This window comes from Apteryx mantelli, chromosome Z, assembly GCF_036417845.1.
Source record: "Apteryx mantelli isolate bAptMan1 chromosome Z, bAptMan1.hap1, whole genome shotgun sequence".
NCBI classification, from domain to species: domain Eukaryota; kingdom Metazoa; phylum Chordata; class Aves; order Apterygiformes; family Apterygidae; genus Apteryx; species Apteryx mantelli.
In genome coordinates, this window is record NC_090020.1 from 62498171 (window position 1) to 62521083 (window position 22913).

Consider the following 22913-nt stretch of genomic DNA (forward strand, 5'->3'; position numbering starts at 1 on the left):
TGATTATTGGGTAATGTGATGAGAAAAGAATCAGAAGAAAAGAAACCTGGCAACACTGGCTTACCTGTTCTCACTTAGTTGTCATTAAATTATTTTCAACAAGTAAGAGTCTTTCTGTTTAAAAGCTCTTAAGTTATGAACAATTCTATGATAGGTCTGCATTCTCCATTCAGAACACTTACATAAGAAATAAGTTATCTTTTCTAGGATTCTTCCTTTATTATAATGTCTCAAAACATTTTTGATGGAAGGTCAAACCACTGTACACAATAATCTTGGAGCTGATAATTTTGAAAAATATGTCTCTTAGTCTTCTATGAGAACTGTAAAAACTCAGCACTTAAGACAATCACATGACTGATTTTGGAGCTGAAAAACAGATTTGTTTCCCAATCCTGTAAAGAATCATTTAAGATTCTGTAGATACTCAACTTCTGAAAACTATTCAAGTGCTCTACAGGCCTTAGAGCAGAAGCTAGTTAACTACAGGCTATAAAGTTTGAAAGTCTGCATCTAATTTTTTTCGGCATATTAATAAATGTGCAAACGCTCTACTAAAACACATTCTCTTGTCCAGAATGGACCCTGAAATACACAGGGAAGGAGTTCTTTTTTTGTAATGGATCACATGAAAAATCCCAGAAGGACCCTCAGAACAACCAACTGCGTTACAAAATATTAATTAATTCATAAGTTTGATGGATATAGCTGCATTTCAAGGGCTCTAGTGAAACAGATATAAAGGTACTCTCAGGATGACTAGCCTCCTTGCCCTCATTGGTGGTTCTGACATCAACACCTTTCACTTATATATTTTACTAGTATGAAGCAACTCACAACTAAATGCAACTAACTGATCTCTTAAGCTCAGCTTGAGAAATTCTCACTTCTTGATCCGACCTCTGTATCTGCTCACTCTACCACTGCCTCAAGCCATGCAAACTTACATATCCAAAAGAGTTTTTAAACATATCATCTCAGAAAGTGCTACTATTAAAGTCTTTAGAATATTAGAGGATTCGGTAATGTATTTTGCTTTTTTAAGGCTTATAACATGTGGCAAGGACAAAATCATTCTTTAACAATAAGCAGTTATTTGCTGACTGTTAGTAAAATAAGACAAGCAGGCATTAAAAGTTCGGACTCTCTTGGTTTTCATGAAACATTAGGAAGACAAAATATACAGTGGTACTGGAATGCCTGCTTTAACTGTTTGGAGAAAACTGAACAAAAAAAAATTGGTATAAACTAGCTGAGAGTAAATGTATGTTAATTATTGGGAAAAGGTTCCTAATTACTATAGCCTGTGAGGTTAGACCTTCCAAAGTAGTAGAAGCAAAAACCATAGCCATTTAAAATGGATCTTCATTAGTTTATGAAGGGAATTATACAGTGTGCCTACTTAAAATAAGAGAAGTAACGCATTCTTCTGCTGCTGTTTTTCTGCTGCTGTGCTCTAGCTCTTCAAATCTTAAATGGCCCTGCAAATCCTACTGACATGAACTTTACCTTATACTTTTAATAGAGAGGTGGGAGAGCTACAACATGCCTAATGTTCGGTTCACCAGGCCCTATCCTTTGTTAGGATATTCTTTGTTATAAAGCTGTAAAAAGGATTACTTCAAGCTACCACCTAAAGTCTCCTGCATTAACAATTTCCTTTGCACACAGTTGGCAATTCTGCTTTGCTCATACCAAATATTTGATTTAAAAACAGGGGTTTTTGCATAAATTAGAGGTGGGTCTTACTGTTTGTTGACTAAACTAAATGCACACTCACAGAGTCACAAAAAGTGTCATCTAATTTTCCTGAATAGGGTGTTAATATTTTCTGTACCATTTATTGATATTGACAAATAAAGCTCTCAAGACTCTGGATTAAAAAATATACATAAGTAAACAAAGGGTCAAACCCTAATTTATTCAGATGATCTGTGTGGGGTATAGTATTTTCAAGAAAATCTGACTGGGGCTACAGAGTGAGAGATAAGTAAGATCTTCAGAATTTGCCCCCTCCTACACACGTAATGATATATATTCTATTGGTTTGCAGATATTAAAAGTTCACAAATTCCTATTCAATACTTAATGAAAAGCAACAGAAGTCTTAAGGCTAAACAAACTATTGATTCTGAAATGATTTTACTGCAAAATTTCTTATAAAACAAATGCTGCACACATATAAACCACTTCTACAGAGTTCTATAATTATGTAGTTCTGCATTAAGTTAATTTAATTAAAAAAAAATAGAGCATTTAGCATCCTTATGTTGAATTTTAATATTTAAGAAAACAAGAGTATATAACTTTTTAAAGTACAAACAATTTTTACCTGGTACAGGCTGTCTCTCATTCCATTCACTTGTGATTAAAACCTCTAAGATTTTTATGTGGTGTTCAGTATTATCAGAGCTGCAAGAGATAGATTAGACAATAAGAACCAGAAAAAGTACAAAAGTTAACATTAGTATTACTCGAAAAGCATTGCAAAAACTTATAATAATGCCCTCCAGAAAGCACAGCAAAAATAAGGTCAGAGAAGTAATTTATTCAACTTACTTTGTATGTAGCTAACCTGTGTTTACAATATAGTATATAATAAAGATGTCCCACATACCTTGCTATCTGGAATTTGAAAAGCAGAGGGCTGAAAATTTCAGCTAGAGACCTTGCATTCAAGAGATCTTTGCTGGAGGCTTGACAAAGTCTGAGGAAATGTTTGAGCAAATATTGGAGTGTGAGCCAATACTGGGGAGGTATATTTGGAGATCTGATGAGTTTCTTCAGCAACTGAGCATATTCCTCTGAGCTCTGCACTTCTGCAAGCAAACAGATAAAAGGCTCTTGATATCAGTACAGGAACATTCAACCAGTAAAATGAAACTGTATATAACTCCTTTGGAAGCATCAATTTTACAGAAAAAAAATATAAATTCTGTCCTTCATTACTGCTGTAAGACTTGTTTCTTCTTCTGAAAAAAGTGAAATGCTCAGGGAAAAGTAAAGAACAAGTATTTAAAAGTCAAATGGAAACAGATATGCATTTTGGTAAAAACCACAAAGTGTTCAGAGTGTACTGGTAGAAGTCTGTCTTGTGTTTAGCGTCACACATGATTGGGTAATTCTGAGATGCATTAGATAAGTCTCACAGGTGCTGCTCTAACTTTGAAGGTTACCAGTAACAATATCTTGTCCTGAGACACTCAACAGAATACTTGGCCCACGTGCTGAAAGCCTGTAAGCTTGTTTGAAATGACCACTGTGTAGATGATGAATCTTATATGCATGTATTTGTCACTTCATAATCTGTAACTCCCAACGTACTGTAGAACATCATGACCTCTAATACATTTACTTTGTCAGCACTGATAAAAAGTTAAAAATTAGCTTTCTGCATACAGATAAGTCCTTGATTTTTTCTCCCCGTTTCTTCTATAGCCATTCTGCTTTTTAAAAGGCAGAGAACTGTGTTAACCCTTATATTTTCCATGATGTTTGCATAAACAGAGAAGTAAATAATACATCTCTAGATCTGAACTGAAGCAACTTGCATTAAAATCAGTGAATGTATATATTTCTTCTGCGATTCTACCAGGGTGTGCAGAATCTTCCACATATTTTGTGGGAGACAAAGCAGCAGCTGAATCACTGGATACTCAGAATTCTAATAAAAGCTTTTTTGTTTGAGGTTTGAAATATTTGATATTTGTACCTTGAGCTGCAGAGATCATGTCACTGTAAACAGCTGCTGGAATGATGGGATTTGGCAGGTCCAGGAGATACCTCTTGAGAGCGTCTGATAAAGTGTGCACATCAAATGTCTCTAAATCCAACGAAGAGGCATCTAAAGGGAAAGAGCAACATATTTTTCAGATATTAGAAACTGGAAAAACATATAGGCTCATGATATTAGCACTTTATACCAAGTCAAATCTGCTAACCTATATCTGGTTTACAGGGAAGAACTCGTAAGAAATACTCTTGGACAAATCTTTGAGATCAAGAATATACAGTGCTCAACACAACGAACAGGCTCTCTTGTCATCTGATGGACCAAATGTCTTCCAGAGCCACATGTGGCCTCCAGTCATATGCTTTGCAGGGCTGAACTAAGACTCATAATAATGGTAGTGACTTGCTGTATGTTGGCAATGTTATGGAACATCAGAATATTTTTAAAAAGTCTGTGTTTTACCTGTAAATATTTTGTGTAAGAAGCATTAATCAAGGGTTTGGTCAAATGCAGCTCTTCTACTAGTAGCTACTTCTATTATGATTAGAAGCTACATTAACAACTTGAGGCCCCAAGTCTGTAAATATTTATGTCAGTAAGTGGAAACAAATATGCACTTGCAGAATTGGGTGTGTGGTGTTTTATGCAGCAGTTAGGATTTCTCTTGTAAAACCTGGTGTCCTTCCAGCATAGTTACGACTCAAGCTAAGGTTTAAGAGTGTCACATACAGGACTAGCTGAATATCAGCAGCAACAATAAAAATAGGCAAATTCAGAAATGCTTGCTTAGTGCAAGTAAGATTGGGTTTCCTCTTAAACATGAAACTGGTCCAGAAAAGACCCAAATGATTACAGAACGATCCATGTTTGGTACAGGAATTTAGAGTTATTAATGCTGACTGACTTTTTAGGCTAGTCAAGTCCCCTGTAAAGTAACTCTTGAACCTGTTTGGCCATTTTGAACCATACTCAGCAGAGGACTCAGATATTTGAGGACTCAGATATATGGTGTGTCTACAAGGACTGTGAAAAAAGGCAGCCAAGTGAGGACAGTAAGGCACTTAGTGCTGCTCCTCCTCCTCCTTCCTGCTTTCCCCAACAAAAAGCTTGCAGTGTGAACTCAATCCTTATTAGACTCCAAAGAATCCACATAGCAACACGGACATTATGAATGGCTCAGAAATTAAAAAACTGCCACATGGGTATGAATGCTGCAAGAGTAATTAGGCATCAGAGAATCCAACCACAAATTTACAGGAAATAGCTTTCATTAGTTCTCTGGCTCACTGAATGTCTTTTATTTCATAAACTGAGTTAAATTCTGGTTCTCTTGGCATCGAACCATTCTCTGAAGTATATTGCAAATTATTATAATCAATGCTTTAGCAAGAAGAAACTTCTGGTGCTCCACAACTCCTTGGGTGTCATAAACAGATCTGAACTCTTGTGTCTGCCGAGCTGGCCAGATACAAGTCAGCTTTGATTTTGGAGCCAGATAGCACTGCGTTGAAGCTTATAGGCAGTTATCCAATTAGTATGCAGAGCACTTTAACCATAAGCACAACAGCACACTAATGCAGCTCAACTTTGAGAACAAAACTGGCTTGCACTCTGCTAACTCAGAGAGTGGGCAGAGGAGATCAGAGCTGTCTATATCCATCTGTTTGGAGACCCACTATACTGGCTTTGTCCTGGCAGATTGGGATCCTATTTCAAAAAGAAGAAAGAAAGATACTCTGTTACTAAAGGGTAAAGTCCTATTTTCATTTTCTCAAACATAATCGCATTTTAAATAAGAATACATGCAAACCACAAATTCTTGATCTCATGAGATAGATGAACTTTTCATAAAAGTGCACTTCAGGTTCGACACTTAACAAAGGATTCAGATAAGTTACATTCACATTGGTGCCTTGAAATATCTGGATTTATCTGTACTGAAAAATACAATACTAAAAATAATGCTTTGCTAGCACTGCATGCATATCTCCTCTCCCTGCTTGCACACAGACACTTCTTCCCTCCCACCAAAATCAGAGAGGACAGGATGCTCTTTTGATTTGAAGGAACAGTCAGCTCAAAATATCATCTCTAGTTCATTTTGTTAACACTTGCAATTACTAAATAGGAAGCGTGCTGAATCCACGGTTTGAGTTTGCTTGCTTTGTCCCTTTGGCAACACTGCATGTAACCAGTTTCATCTCCTAGCCCTTGTATTTTTGTGCTCTTTTATGCAACCGGAAGCTCACACCCGCACCCCAACTCAGCTTGCAAAGGTGTGGTCAAGCACTCTCACTACAACAGCAAAGTTCCTGATTGCTCAAGTGCAGCTGAGTGCTGTCATGCCACTATACTCCAGCATGAAGGAGAAAAAAAAGCATACTAAAAGAAACAGAAGTATATATCAGAAAAGTTGAACAGGTATGTGGTGGTAGTAGTGTAGCTGCATTTTACTGTCCAAAACCAGAGAACCCTGCCTGCTGCAGCAACATCATTCTTTTTCATTCCCTTCCACCATCATCTCTGTGCTAGGGAGGGAGTGTTCAGTTATCGCCTCTCCAGTCACTGGACCAAAGGAAGCAGAAAACCTGCACAAACAAATGCATGCACAGAACTGCATGTCTGTCCCTACACAAACTGTCCATTCATTTACAAAATATTAACCTGCAGCCTTACAGGAATAGTGCATCTTTATCTTGCTTCTCAACAAAACAACTTCTTTTTCTTTTGTACAGCTAGATTTTTAGTCCTTGAACAAGTAAATGACAAAAAAAAAAGATTAAAATAATTATTCCTGGAAAAAGAACCAGGCAAAGGAGTCATGAAAAAAATACACAGTCTGTACTAGCGAAAAATACCTTTCACATTAAGTTTAAAAGTTAGCAAAATTTTCCCTTAAATTGGGCTTTATACTGTATCATTCAGAACCAGATCATATATAAGCTGAGAAGGGGAGCAGAGAAAACATGATCAGTCTGACCACAAAATCTACCTAATGCTTTAAGGAAGAGCTGTACCTACCACATTCAAGAATTTGTCTTAATTCTGCTGAGTTGCTTGAGCCTTGTGTTCCATACAAAGTCGAACACTCCAGACCTTCAGAACAAAATCGATGGGATACATTAATATTCCTGTGACTGTTGCCATGAAACAACATACTTCTGTTTTCTTCAAAAACAGTATAATTTAGCAACATTCTCCCACCACCATTCTCCTACAAAATATTACACTATTGAATGTGATTGCTTTTAGGGCAGTAATATACCTCTTCATACATGCAAACTGCTGGGTCTACAGAAACTGTTGGCCAAGAAGGATCAGAGATCCTGGTAGACCCACATGTTCTTTATAACTCTCCACGGGCTGACTTTAGAAGGCCAGAACAGGAAACAGATAAACATATCCCGGGAAGAAAACAGCTTACAAGAGTAATATGGGAGCACCCAGATCTTTCTTTACATTCTACATGCCAGGTGGAAACACCAGGTCTTTTAAGTGGATTTCACAGTGTCAGTCTATCACAATTGTCTTCAAATGGGATAAGAAAAGGCAATGGAGAAATGTAGAAAAGGCAGATGTTTCACCTCTCCTGTATAAGAGGTGAGAAGCCTCAGTCGTACCACAACAGGAATGGGGGAGGGACATGACAAAAGTTCTGACGCATCCTACTTAGCTTGAGGACTTAACTGAGCCATGTAAGTAACAAGCATGCCTAGCCTTTGGCACCCTACCTAGTCAACAGAGACAGACAGGCCCTCCTACAGGACAGTTAACTCTTAGGTTGCCCTTGACTATCTAGAGACCCAAACCTCACGGTGTATGCAGGGTGTGTGTCACATCATTGTGTCTGCATATGTCACATAATATGTCTGAGAATCCACCTGAATAATAGACATCAATACAACTTTTTCATGTCCTATGCAAAAGGCATCTTTTACAACTCCCCTGCTGCAGAGAAAACACACAAGACACACGGAGAGAGAGCATAGCCAGGGATCCAGAACACCAATGATTTAACACTATCAGTGGGCTTTCCTGGAAGCCGTAATTGCTTATGCAAGCTAAACACTGGCCCCTCTCATTGACATTAGCAAGCTCCTACTCATTTGATAAGAGTTTGCACTCTCTTAAAGATTCACAGTGCTATGTGAGGTCCTGTGTCCCAAGGACAGCAGTCTGAATCAGATCAGAGTACCGCTTTCCCTCTCACTCCCAGGCTGTAAGGCCACTGAACGAGCAGGACCCTGTGGGCAGCTCCTTACCATAGGAGGACTGCCTGTCAGAGGAGAAGCCAAGATAAGAGATAAAGGGCAAAAGGGACAGGGCACAGTAGTAGAAAAGGGAGGGCCTCAAAAGGATGGAGAGGCATGAGCAGGGGAAAGCAGAAGAGTCAAGAACCATGCAACTAACACTGGCTGGCCCAGCAGACAACAGCTATAAAGAATTCACTCCTGAAATATAAAAACCTTGTAACTTTTCCATACTTAAGTTTTTTTTCTGCTTTGGGGCAACACATTACTTGTTTAGCCTTGTATCCATTTCAATGTTATGATGCCGTTCTCATGAGCAACTTGAGATGTTCATCTATTGGAAAAAAACAAAGCAAAACCACCTCCCCCCCAATCATTTTCAGTAATGCTTACATTAGTTAAGTTACTAAATGTCATTTGGGGTAAGCTTTGTTATGGCTCCTAAAATACAAGTAGCCTCTGTTGAGAGGAAACCAACACAATAACCCTTACATTAGATTATTTTCATACCAGTTGAGTAATGTGATGCATGAGCAGCTCGAGGAAGGGGAGATACCAACTCTAAATCTGATTGCCATCTTGGCTAACACAAGTAACAAAAACCTTGTTAGGCCACTCTTCAACCTACCTTTCTTTTCAATTGTCTCCACTATCTTGATAAGGATTGGAGGAGCAACATCAGGAGGTGAAAACTGCTCTGTAAGATCTGGAAGTGAAAAACCTGTAAAAGAAAAATAAGAAAAATAAGCCAAGCTACAGTTGAAAGTGATTTCCGCTTATGAAAGCCATGACACATAATGCAACCAGTTAATTTTTAAGCACTGAACAAATTCATTTTATCAGCCGTAAAAGACAGTGCAAACATCCCACTGGTCAAGCCTAAATGAGAACACTACACAACTAATCAAAAGCTGAATAAAAATGATGACAATTGCATTTTTATGGTATCTTCCTTTAGCTATCTAAATCACTCCTAGAATCACCCTTAATATTACCAGAGAAAAGAAAATACAATAAAAGTTTGCAATCTATAGAAAAAAACAGAAATACAATGCAAGGAAGATAAAAATAGTTTTTTGGTCCTGAAAGATTTACATCCAGTGGGCACCAGATAAGGGAGTTAAATGCATCACCATCTGGAAGCTGCTGATCCCCTGTGTGAAACAAATTTACAAAGGCCTGAAAGAGCAGTTGAAACAAGTATTAATACTCATACAAAAGCTCAGTGATAACTTCAGTTTGTTTTCATTTTTCAATCTTAACAGTATTAACAACATATTTTTCTTGAAGCAAGAAATTTGTTTTGTACAATGATCAGTGAAGAATAAATAGGAGGATGTTCTGAAAGAGCATCCTGCAGCTTCAGACAAACCTGTGTACTGATTTTGTACAAAGTCAGTTTTCACACGATGCAATTTCTTCAATGAAAGAACAAACTGTATAGAGGAATGTTCTGGCTTTTTGATATGAGGGATGATATATCTCTAAATGCACTATTCCTGGCAAAATAATTATTTTGAAGCTTTAGATCAGTCCTATTTAATTCTTGGAAAGCAAGAGCATTCACATAAATATATTCTTATTAAACAGCTGCCAGAAACATCTGGCATACTTTGATGGGTTATGATTGATAAACATAGCTTAATCATTGAAGTAGAAGTTGCCAGTTGCCTAGGGGATGGTGATCTTTGCCTGATTAAATTCATCATGCACAAATAGAGAGCATTCTTAAACATACATGCATAAATGTGCATGCATGCATATGTACACAAACATACATGCATATGCACACACTGTATTTCTAGATGACTGAAACTGAACAAAATCATGAGCATAACTAAGAGGAAAAAAGAGCAAAATACAAATAGACATAAGAGAGTTTTTAATGAAAAACTTTTAGATAGGCAGAAAATTAAACATACTGCAAGTGAGAAAAAATTTTGGCTGAGAATTCACCCTATTTCAAAGGCAGCAATTAGACATCTTTTTAAAAATGCAAACAACTTAAAAATGGGAAAGATAGCAAAGAAAGTACAGAAGAGGTTTGGAAGTGCACAAAATTGAAAAGTTAAAGATAATAAAAGATGATTATTTAGGAACTAATAATGGAAGTGGAACACACTGGACATTGAGACATGTGCCTTGCAAAAAGAAGCAGAATGATGGTATGATAATGATGAAATACTTTCCAGTCCATTCATAACTAAGAAGGACATTAGAAAAATGTCTGTTAGTCATAAAAGTTTAACTTAGGAGGCCCAGAAAATGAGCATGCAGGAGTCCCAAAAGATTTGCCTACAGAGATTTCTGGCCTATTGGTGTTACTTTTTAATGAATCATGGAAAATCAGAGCAATTACAGGAGATCAATATCTGCACTGCAAAAGGACAAATAAGATGACCCTGATGACTACACACTAGTTATAATATCAGTACTGGACAAAATACCGGAAAACCTGATATGATAACTCATATGATAAAGCAGTAAAAGACAGCACTGTAACTAGGGATTGTCTGCATAGGTTCACAGAGGATAGGTCCTGTTAAAAAACACACTACTTCCTTCCTTGATGGGATTATAGTTAGCTGAAAAATGCAAATGAGTAATCATAATAAACTCTGAAGTTTTGACAGATATTTGACTCAGTGTAACATTTTGATTGAAACTTAAATATGTGCTTAAAAGCACGTGTTAAATAGATGAAGATCTAGCCAACCAGCCGAAGTCCAAATATAGTTAATAATGCAGAACAAACTACCTACGGAAGGAACAGATTTTTTTTTTAATCTCTTCATATCCATTTCTGCTTTACCAAACACAAGTTGGGTTCAAATGCAAGACTCTGTAGTCCAGCCCCTGCTGAGACATGCTGAAACACAGACTATTCGATCTGTAATATTCAGGTCAAATAGTTCCTTTTGACCCCAAACTATGAATCTCTCTTATGATAATGCCAAATCCATTGAAAGAATCAAATCAGAGATCAAATCAGAGTCATAACAAAGGGTATGTTATGAAAATACTCATAGAAAGATAAGGGCATAAGATGTATCCCTCACGTGGTAGCAAAGGAAGAGTAGGTTTCAAGAACAGAGTTTACATATTTTACCTCTGAAAATAATTTTCTGGTCCTAAGGTAGCCAGTTACATGAAGTGCTCTTCTCCCCTTAAGTAGCAGTGATGAAACTGCATCATCTCTGAACAAAGATGCTCATCTCAATTGCAGAGAGGCAGCGTGCAACTAAGAGTCTAAACTGACACTGAGGAAAGAAGGGAGAGAAGAAGGAGAAATAGATAGAGGAGGGAAGTCAACCGACCATGCGAATGTAGAACAAACCTCAGACTGGTTAAAATGAAAGACTTCCTATGCTTCTCTCCTACCCTAAAATATATAACTGGAAAAATATTAAAATTCTGGGAGTTTAGAGGAGTTCTGCAGGCAATTTCCATCTACCAGAGAAACTAGTGAACTTTTAGATATGAACAGAGCCTTTGAAAAAATGAAAATCTGTTTTGTAAATATGTAAACCATAAAATACTTATGAATTTGACTAAAACCTCAGGATACTCACCTGCCTTTTAATACTAAGCATACTAGTGAGTAGTAGTTCTATAGCAAAACGATACACACAGACACACACACACAGTGGCAATAACAAAACCTATACTTACCTTCAACACAGTAATCAAAGAACAATACAACTAAGAAATCTAATTACAGTGCTCAACAATATTGAAGAAAAAATGTTCACTTCAAAAGCACTTAGGAGATGCCGTTAACAAATTAAAATTACTTAACCTCCCACCTATTTTAGGATTGCCTATTCATTACTGTCATTTCCTATATAAAATATCCATAGTATCATAGTGCCATTTGTACTTTAAACTTTCCACCTTTTGTACAAAATAGAAAATGATGGTCACTTAAAGTTGAAAGGCCTCAGGAAACACACATCTGCCAAAATAAAGACTTAAGAGCACTCGTAGAACTGAAGCCAGTTTATAACATTTACACAGAAGTCAGTCAAAATTGAGAACAGTGCCCTTCATTTTCAAAATGCTGACAGGAAATGGCAGAGGCTAAATAGAAGAAAACTAAAGCTAAGTTTGGAAAAAAAAAAAACAGTTTGACTTCTGGAGCCAGAATACAAGATATCCTTAAAGAAAGTCCTGATTCTAGATTAGATGTTCTGAAGGAAAACCCAGCATGCATATTAAGAGATTTACAGAAGGAAAGAAAAACCTTTTGTATATGTCGCCTTTAGTAAAAGGAAAGAGAATAAAATCCCACATGCAGCCTGCATTTAGTACCTGATTTCACAAGTATCTTTTGCTTTGAAGCATGCTGTAGCACAGCACAGAGGTTTGGAGAATCAAATCCACTCTTAAGAATCTGAGCAACTTTGGAGATCCCTTTGCTACAATCCAGTATCAGTTTTTCACTTAAAGTAATCATTTTCCCACCCCCAAAGAAATCCTGCAATTTTTTGGAAATCCCACGGTTTCCAAATGATTAAGGGTCTGAAAAGCTGTCATACAGTTTCTGTGTCTTCTTTCTAGTCACAAGTCTGGGAATAGGTCTCCAGATAGTAAGGAAGCTTCTGATGACACATTATAAAAGCTGCATTTTCCACTAGCTCTATTTTTACCTTGCCACAGTGAGAACCAATGAGATGAACCACAAGTCAGGGTTTCTCCAATCTGCAAGCTCTTCACTTTCCCTCATACAGACAGGCCTGAACAGCGTTAAGGCAATGGCAATGTGTGGGAGATGAGAGCATACCTTACGTTTAAGGGTTGCCAACACAGCTACAAAGTGCAAGATGAAACCAGCACACAGCTGCACCTTTTGGAAGGGTTCTCAGTAAAAAGAGATATTTTGGAGTTAGTACCTGGCAACGACAAATGGAAATTTAAAGCTGGAATTTGGCTTCCAAAGTTTCTGAGCCAAATCTTTCATTACTGCTGGAAGAAGAATGAAAATGAGTATATAAAAAAGGATATAATTTAAAATGTAACAACACACACCATGGAAAAGAATTCAATTTCTAAATATTTTCAGAGCAACTATATACTAACATTACTCAAATTTAGTTCTGAATCAAGATCTCCATGCATGTTCTTCACCTTTTTCAAGAAATGGGCATTTAAGTTTATGCATACATATTGCAATCAATAACAATGCAGCTGTGCATAAAAGGCTAATATTTGAGAGGGCAGGTCTTACGAAGTTTGTAATTAGCTTATGTGCATGCAGATATGCTCTTTATGTATGCAACTGTATCAACTAACACAGCGACTTATGCCTTCATAGATTTGCACATATCCTTGTATGAAAGTCATACAACACATTCAAACATGAATGGTTTGACCAACACTGAAATTAACTATATAACAAACATAAACATATTAGTTAACACAGAAGAACAAGGCAACAGTAACTGTCATTGTCAGGCAAGTTGTGACAATGCCTCCAACACGTTCAGCTAACAAAACTGTGAAGAAACAAGCCTATGGTACTTTTGCTGTGGCATCAGCAGCAGCGTAACGAAAGACAAGGTGTGGACAATGGCAGATTCTCCATAGAATTCAACCTCTAAGCTTATTATTGAAAATCCTGGGAAACAGAGGACCTTTTCTTCTTGCTTCAAATGCTGTTATTTCAGAAAACAAGTAGTTATGCATTGTACTGGGAAGGGGAAAAACAGTTCAAAAAATCTTTTGCTATTATCATCCATCTTCCCTGAAGTAGATACTGAATTTAAATGAGAACCCATAATGGCTGAATTTAATCACTTGTGAGTATCTAATGTCAAGTTCAAGTGGAGATGCACACTGGAAATAAGGACAGTTTTGCATTCCTGCACAGCCTTTCAGGCAGTGGTTGGAGTCGAGGCAATCAGTGTACTCATAGTGGCTTACTGTTAGGAATCCCCAAAACAGAGAGACAGCAGTATTGAAGAAGACTACATGGAGAAACATCAAAAGCAGTGTCTGTATAAACAAGAGTTCAGATTCCTTAACACAGGAAATCACCAGGAGGTTCCTCCACAAGCGTGAGAGAGGAGGCTCAACGTTTATCAGAGGCTGTCAGGTGGTGACTGCTCCAGATGCAGAGCCCAAACCTTCACTGCCCCCTCACATCTGCTTTTGTCAGCTGGGAAAGAAGGGCCACAGGAATTTCGCAGACCATAATAAAAGAATGAAAAAACCCTTACTGACACAAAGTTTGTAACTTTAATTGAGAGGGCATTTCAGATTCCATTATATGTTTCTTTATATTCTTAGGAAGGAACAATTTTCTGCAGAAACTTTCAGTAAAATATTATAAAACAGAAAAAAACCACCAGTCCTAAACAAACAGCTCAAATCATCTTGGTATTTGTAAAAAAGCAGCTGGTATTGTTGCTAGTAGTGAACTGTAGCCTTCCTTAGTTCTTATAGACTAGATAAAAACTTTACATTTTATCAGGATTCAAGAGAAAGCTTCCATAAAGATCTAAGCTTTGGGTTCAATGCCAGACTAAGACAGAAAAAAGATGGGTCTGGTATTACAAATAAATACCTGAGAAAAGTTCATTCTGAGATTTGAGGACCATAACTATGCCTTGGCTTTAGCAATTTTAGAGCACTTCATAACATTTACCAAAAGAATAAACAAATGAAATATTTAGAACTGCCCAGCTGCTTTTAGCAATGCGTTTTAATTGGGCAAGGATGAAAGACAAGAAGGTGAGAGTGAAGAAAAAGTTAATGTCACTGTGTGTCACAGATCAATCAAGCTCTGCAATTGCCAGTAAAATTATGCACAACTGCTCAAGGAGAAAAAGGCTTCTCCTTATGCCCCTCTTGACCAAGAAGATTTGATTTGGGCTATAGTTAAGTTCTCCTAGAGGCAGAATCCATCACTAAACCAGCAGGAAGAAGAGCTGTTCAGGGCTCAACCACCTTCTCCAGTATTTGTTTCATTAGCAATATTGTAAAAAGCAACACTAATCATGGAAAAATATGAAATGGAGGTTTAAGCTTCAGTGAATTTGACACATTCATTACAAATGGCTTAATAGGCTTGTCTACTATTACTTGTCTTTTATTTTTATCAGATGTTGTCAATCAGACAGACTGTGGACTCAGAATACCACAGAAGCCTTGGCAGCAAAAGGAGACTAGATCAGGGAGAAATGAAGAGAGAAGAATACCCCAGCGCTAGATAAAGAAACGGTCTGGCCCACCAAAGCTATCAGCCTTTGGGCTCACAAGAAGCCCACTTTTTATTTAGGCAGAGAAATGTCTGCAGGTCAAGATTTATTGGGATATGAATGATCCCAAAGCTATGAAAAGGAATGGAGAAATAACATCTGCTGGTGACCTTACATGACTAGAGTACAATTGGGAGGCTTGATGGAAATACAGCTAATTCTAAATTCCCATCAGAAGATTCTTCAATAACATGCAGCAAGCCCAGTTTATTTCTTCCATTGATCAGTAGGTTTTCATTATGAGCTGGAGGACAAAGTGACAACTTCATTCAGATGTTCAGTTTTAATGGTATGCCGAGGATTTTAGCCACAGCAGGAAATACAGCTCTGTACTGGAAAAATAATTTATCATATCAAACTGTCAGTCCTCTTTTTCCTTTGTCTGCAATGGAGAAACATCTGAATAAAGCACAACACTTTTCTTAGGGAATCTCAATGATACCAATTAACTCTCATGGATAAACAGTACTCTGTTAATGTGTTTCTGGACTTTAAATAGCTTTTTAAAGCATTCATATTTCTGCTGTGGTCCTATACCAGTAATACAGAATGATAAGAATTTTTTGAAGGGGCTTATTACAAAAGATCATGACTGCAGGAAGAGGGGAATCCTTATTAACATAACCTTCTGAACTCAATCAATTCACAACATACTGGCCAAAATGCAAAGTGAGCATTTGCAGAATCCCATGTGTGAGGTAGGTACTTACAACATCAATTATAAGGTTGAAAAAGCATCTCAAATTAATTTTTTGTAGAAAATTTAAAAAGTATATGCAAATTGTTACAATATATTTGATACTTAACAGAATAAGGCTATGCAGTCATTGTTCCCAGAGGACAAATACATGTTTCTTATGATTGGGCCATTTATAGTCCAACCCACAGAACCTAGGAAGGTTGGAATAAAATCTGAATGTTACTTCATTTTATCTTGGCTACATATGTGGAAAAAGACATAGTCACCTGTATAAATTAATGCTGTGAGACAAGTCAAATACTTTGCCTAGATACTTGCCAAGGTTATCAGCACAAATATGCAAGGAATGATCTGATTGATAAAATATCATGTGTACGGTGATTATGTGGGAAGTTGGGGGTGGTGGTGTGAGAAAGAATCCCCCTCTCATCCCCACATATAACCTTGAACCAGCTGCATTTAAGGGCTAAGGAGAGTAAGGGGCAACTATGAATGAAGGAGAAACAACCCAAGGCAAATATAGATTAATATGAGAGAATAATCTATAAACAATAAAAAGCAGAAAGCTCTGATCCGATATTGAAAGTTGCATTTTGTAATGTATTGATTCTTCAGAAAGAAATCTAGGTTTTCTTTACCTTTCTCTGATACAAAAAAGAATGTTTGTCATAGACCTGCATTAAGCATCAAAAAAATTATTCTAAAACAAAACAAATGAAAGTTTGGAGAGAAAGAAAAAAAAAAAGCATGTGTCTGACTTGAGGAAAGTTTAGCTGCACAAATGTGCAGCAAAATAAGACAGATTTATTTGGTATGAAACCACCCAATCAACAGCAGCACTGTAGAATAATATATTCCTTCATTACAGTTTAATACTTCTAATAGTGTCTGCTAATCACATTTCACACTTACTAATTTAATGTTTCATAAAGCCCTGTTTCTATCATCTGTGGAAGGGAAGTGATACAGCCTGTACTGGGGTGGAATTCTGTACATAATATTCTAACAGATTAAACCTCAGTAACTTTATGAATTATGAGCTGTCAGGCACTTTTCTCATGCGCTACAGAATATACTTCTTAGAAACAGGAGCTATAAATAAGACAACAGATGGTTTTTGTTGGCATCAGTAGAAGCACAGATAATTTTTAAAAAGCAATCCACAGTTAAAAAGCCTGTTGTAATGACAGTATTCTGCTTCCCTCTATGGGTGAGCTTTTGTAATACTCCTTTTTGAAACTATAACTGAACTTAGGATTTGAAATGGCTGCAACTATTTCCAATTGGTATTTCTTACAGAATGCATGCAACCAACATAATCAGAGAAAGAAGAAACCCTATGCTGGGGAAAAACTGCAAGGCTTATGAAAAAAATATTAACTAAATACAATATATTCCTGCAAGCATTCTAATGCCACACATAATGTTTAACTTAAACTGTTCTGCAAAAAAAAGAGGGGAAAAAATCAAGGAAGAGAAGAGAAGAGCTCTTGTTTATTCAACTGTTTTGTCAAAGAGTTGTGAGATAAGCCGAAATAGTACCATAAGAAAAAGAAAAGAAGAAACTGAAAGCTGCCTTCCTGCCTCTAAGTAGAGGAGGGCACCCAGGAAGCCGAGCTGAGGGGACGAGGAGCTTGCACAGGACAGGCACGGCCAGATGTGGAGCCAGAGCAGGTAGGCACGAGCATGTCACCAGCGGGGCTCTGTGCGGGAGCTGCACCTTACCTCCAGCCACGGGCTGCGACCCCGCAGGGCTTACAGAGCTCCCACACATCTCACGGGCTCGGAGGCTGATCCAAACTTCATTTCTCACAGCTCACCCTAAGCCCTGACTGACTCTTGCTATCCGCTGCGCTCCTGCAGATTCTCACAACTCCTAATTTGCATTTGTTTAAACAGAAAATCAGGTTAACATCTCTAAACCGAGCAAGCAGGTGTGGTCCTCAGAGTGTGATTCTGAGGGCAGAGAAAGAAAACATTTTAAAAGCTGACATCTGCTCTTCAGTTCCTGTTGATGTCTGCAGGTTCCCAGCTAGCACTTTTCAATCAGAGAGATATTAGCAGATTACAGTAAAAACGTGGCGTAGGTACCCAGTTACAGCATCCCCCATGAGCCAGGATAAGATGGCTGAGGTGGTGGTAAGGAAGGGAAGGGACAGGGACAACCAAGGAGCTGGACCCAGTAAATTGCAAAACATTGCCTTTTTTTGCCAAATGAGGCTTGTGCATATTATTCCCTCCTCCTCCTGGATGGCAGCTCCACAGTTAGAAACAAGCTGAGCTCTGAAAAGGTTTCAGTAATTCTACCCAGTTCCCCTCACAGATACTAACTGGCACTGAAAAAGTTTGCTGCAGAAGAAAGGCTCTGCCTTAACATTCCAGCTTCTGGCAGCGGTCTTGCATGAAACCATAAATGATGTGAAGAAGGAAAATATATTACACTGAATATTCGAGTGTACTGTGGATAGTGTAGGTGTGAGGACAAATGGCATGTTCTAATGACAGCTGCATCTTGTGACCTACTTAACAGGTTCCCTGTGCAACTTTCAGGGTTAGTACTGTCATTAAATATCCAGATTGCAGTAGTAGTACCTAGAAACCCTTATCAGACTCAAACAAACTTGCAATAGGTTCTGTACAAACAACGCCTCCCTTATTTGGTCTTATGATTAACTAAGCAATCTCTTAGAATTGATACCAGTTGCTCTATTAACCTTTCCACAAACTTTACCTCATCTTTCCCTACAATATTAAAGCCATGATACTCTAATACTGCTTCTGCACTCTAGATTCCTTTTTAAAAAATGAATAGTAAAACTCTAGTAAAAGTGTACTTTATTTTAAACAGATTATGTAAACTGTTAATACATTTACATGGCATTTTACTACAGTCACTCTTCAAGAAATAAGCAGTAATGCTCCCTCTGTCTGATGCATGGAATACTACACAGACAAACAGAACTACAGTAAAAGAATATTAAGATTGCAATGTCAAGTACTCAAAGTTTAAGACAACTAAAAACTAAGGTTGCATGTGTAATGTCAGTTCTTTCACCTCTTTCCACATTATGATATAGCATTTTTCCCACCAAGTTACTCTGCTTCAATCAACACACAAAGTCCAGTGCTCTCAAGGGACAGTTAAGTAGTTGAGGTATTTTTTACCTTCAGCTTTACTCAATCTGTCAAAGGACATATGGTCTTCTGGCAAATTCATATTCTTCTATTCACTTTACTCTTCAAATCTGGATGCTTAAATTCCTCCAACCTATCCCTGTATTATCTCTTCTTCAACCCAGTTTCTCATGCAAGAGCACTTTGTTCCATAATTTGTTCTCCAGTTCTTCCGGGCAACTGAGAAAATACATAGTCTTTTGTTTCCGGAAACCTCCATCACTCTTAAGAGAGAGACAGCTGCCTATCTTTTAAAGGAAGCAATGCTGAGGTCCATCTCAATAAGCACTTGAAAATTTTGGATCTGTCCAGCCATTAGCATATTCTACCTTTTCTGGGCAAAGCTGTGGAGAATGCCATGGTGAGATGACTTCAAGGACCTCCATCAGTTCACAGATGTAGCAAGTTCCCATGCTGGCGTTTTCAGACCTCTGACCCAAGCTTTGTTGGCTCGGCTCAATAGACAGGCTACTAATGAACATATGTTAGAAAAAGTAGTCCTTTTACTGAATAAATACCCCTGCTGCTAGGTAACCATTTGGTACTTGTTGCTTTGTTTGGTACTTTGTTAGACAACCAGCTTTTTTTTTTTTTAGACACTCACTCAGCCAACTTTTGACGATCTACATTCTGGTAGAAGTTCAAGACCTTGCCTCCTCATGCGGACCTTGCAATTGATGGTTGTAGTTTTGTCAACTCAAGATCAGAATAGTGCAGTTTCCTCTACAAAATGGGCAATAAACTGAAACTGGTAAAGGGTGCAAAGGCTCGATTATCACTTGCTATGTTTCAGTGGGAGAGGGTGCTACTTTATCTAAAAAAACATTGACATATTCTCTTCTGTATGGTCTGGCACTAACCTACCAAGATGACTAATCTCAATCCCCATTCCACATAGTCACAATGATGGTTAGCAATGGTGCTCCAGCAGCATCCACTCTTTATAACAGAAATACGACTGCTGGATGGGCATTTGCTGGAAGAGACTGGGGACTCTGGAACTCTCTCCTTATGACCGGCCCCACCTGAAAAGGACCTTCATTCCTTATTGCTGTTTCCTTCTCTAACTACCACGATGCTCTTCCTTATGCAAAGCCATCACGAGGTTCTGATATTGACTCTGCTTGAAAAGTAGCTTTTAAAGTGTACTCTTTTTATTCAATAATCTTAACACACACAACTTTGGGAGAGTATGTTGCTTTGCTCTGCAAGAGTACTTTATTTTGTCACCTTTTTGCTAAGGACAGAATAAGTGGGGGGAAAAAAAAAATCACATCACTCTCAAAGTATCTACAGGCAAGCAATCTAGAGGAGAAGAATAAGCTCTTCACTACTGCAAGAAAAAGATAGTGTGCACTATTGTGTTTGAGAAGTCAAGTTGTTTAGATCCGGAAAATTTACATAAAAATACTGGCAGAAGCTGCTGACAGATAAAAGCCAAAACAGCTCCTTCATCTTTTGGGAATTAAGGGAAACATTTACAAGCACACACACAGAAAGTTAAAAATAATGAGTGTAGAGCAGTCACCTAGAAAAAAAATGCAAACAATGGTAACAGCAATCCAGCATCAGAAGGGCTTTCTTTATTCTGCAAGCTGACATATTTCAAATCAAGTCTTTCTTGTCTTAAAAAAAAAAAAAAAAAAAAAAAAAAAAGTAGCTTGGGGATCTAGATGTAGCAATAGAAATACAAAAATAGGACAATGCTGAAAGGCAATCTTATAAGAAAGAAAAAATGGGTTAATTTTTACAGCCATTAAAACATGGGCCGATCTGACATAGATACAGAAACAACAACATTGTTAAGAAATTCCTGAACTGGATCTACAGAGAGTTAATCCCACTGCCTTCTTTAATTTCAGATAAAGAAGAAAACTCTCAGTTTGTATGTAATAAATTTTCTGACCCTGATCATGAAGCTGCCTAAATTTCTCTACATAGCGGTATCAGCGTTGATTTCTCATTCCAACTCTTAGCACTATCCAGATACAATACCAAAAGGGCCTTATGGAATATTGAGTGCAGCACTTAATACATGAACTTAAAAGTTATCTATTCCATAAACCACTTAAGTTTGTTCGCACTGTGCTGTTGAATCAACTAATTTAGATCTTAGCAGTTAAAGCAGTGAATTGATTTCATGGAACTCCACATGCTCAAACAAGTAAGCGTCTCAACTGGCCACCTAACTTGAACTGGATAAAGAACCTGCTTTCTGTATCGTCTAGCACACTGCATTGTAGAAACTCATACAGCACAAAAATCTGTTCTTGGGAAGTGTTAAAAAATTAGAATCAAAAAGAACACCAAAGATGGTGTAACAAAAAGCTAGCATGAAAAACTGGCTATGTTTTTACATCAGCATCTGCAAGCCAAATCCTGACTGAAGTCAGGGTAAGGAGTATGGAACAGGATTTCAGTCTGCTTTGGTAGTACTCATTTGCAAGGAGACCAAAAGCAATAGAAAAAGGCTTTCTCTTTAAGAGAAGTCTAATTATAAGTATTTGAACTCTGGGAGAAATTTTTTTGCAACTTCAGTGCAAACCTACAGTGTTAAATTGATTTAGATTCTAAGAAACTCTAAGAAAAATGTGTCCCTCTCTAAATGGGACATACTTTTAGAACTCTTATTAAAAAAAAAAAAAGCAACATTTTGTGAAGGAGTGAAGAAGAATAGAGAGGCTAAAATAACTACACAAATATTTTGTAAATGGTCTTGGAAAGCCTAAACCGGAGAGCGGCTGCAAAGAAAAAATATGCAACTGGTTAAGAACCAAAAATGTGGTCCCCGTGATTTGTAACTCAGGTTGTCAAATAAAAGCCTCTGTTCCAGGGAGGAAGCACACTGATCAGCCTCTTCTCTTCCTTGCTACTGCTGCTGGGCAGCTCCCCTGCAGTGGCCTATTTTACCCCAAGGAGAGTAAAGGGAACTGCTGTGGATGTTCTCCCGCTTCCCTGTAGAAACTTTATGGGGAGCAAGATCAGTGCTTAAGTTGACTGTCTCTGAACTTAGGGGAGTACTGAGTATATAAATAAGCATGCCAAGAAATACTCATCTGCTGTGTATTTAACTGTTGCAAGCATAATTTCCACCGGTCATACACACGCGCACACACATGTATAGTTTTTCCACCACCATCCTGCTCTTGCCAAGAAAGTTAGCCAGTCTTCTAACCTACCCATCCACATCTTAAAATATAATAGCATTACATATCTGTCTGTCTGTCTGTGTTTTCACACATGTACACACACTGAAAGAGAGAGCTTGGAGCTACAACCACTTAGCTGTTTTAGAATGTTGATTACAGGATACAATAAAGGAGTAAAAAAATATCCCCTACTTGCACAAGATGTGATAAAACATGTGAAAAGGTCTTCCAGCTATGACTCACTAAGAAACGGGTGGAGGCTTGTGAGGCCAAAAGGCTTCTGGCTGGAAGGATTAAGCCTTCCTCCTCACTGGCCAGCAAGGACTTGGATTGGCTGCCAATCTGTCAAAAGGCCAGATATATCCTGGTTGTTTTCCTGCTATCCTACTGAAAAAAAAGGAACTCTTACATGTCTGTTTTTGTTATTGTGCTCCAGAGGAATCCTTTGGTCATCATCTTGCCAAAAGAAAGAACCAGAGTTACCTTTATTTGACCCTACCAAATGGGAACACCTCTTTTTCTTTTTCTTCTACCATCTTAAAGAACTTTTTTCGTTTGTTTGTTTTAATGTGGGGCATGCCAGGAAGAGGAAGGATGGCTTACTTGATTCACAGATGGAGAATTATTCCAAAAAACTAATTCCCTGTT

The 22913-nt window shown here is 37.7% G+C and overlaps 1 protein-coding gene across 4 annotated transcripts in view; it reads right to left on the bottom strand.

Annotated features, from left to right (window-relative positions):
• Window positions 1-22913, bottom strand: part of PIK3R1 (phosphoinositide-3-kinase regulatory subunit 1) — a 61162-nt gene that overhangs the window by 18900 nt on the left and 19349 nt on the right. For all 4 annotated transcript variants that reach the window (XM_067315833.1, XM_067315836.1, XM_067315837.1 and 1 more), the window contains 5 exons: window positions 8612-8704; window positions 6755-6829; window positions 3713-3844; window positions 2618-2819; window positions 2333-2412 (listed from right to left, as the gene is read on the bottom strand). In XM_067315833.1, coding sequence (XP_067171934.1) covers window positions 2333-2412; window positions 2618-2819; window positions 3713-3844; window positions 6755-6829; window positions 8612-8704 — 582 coding nt within the window. The remainder of the gene's footprint in view (window positions 1-2332; window positions 2413-2617; window positions 2820-3712; window positions 3845-6754; window positions 6830-8611; window positions 8705-22913) is intronic.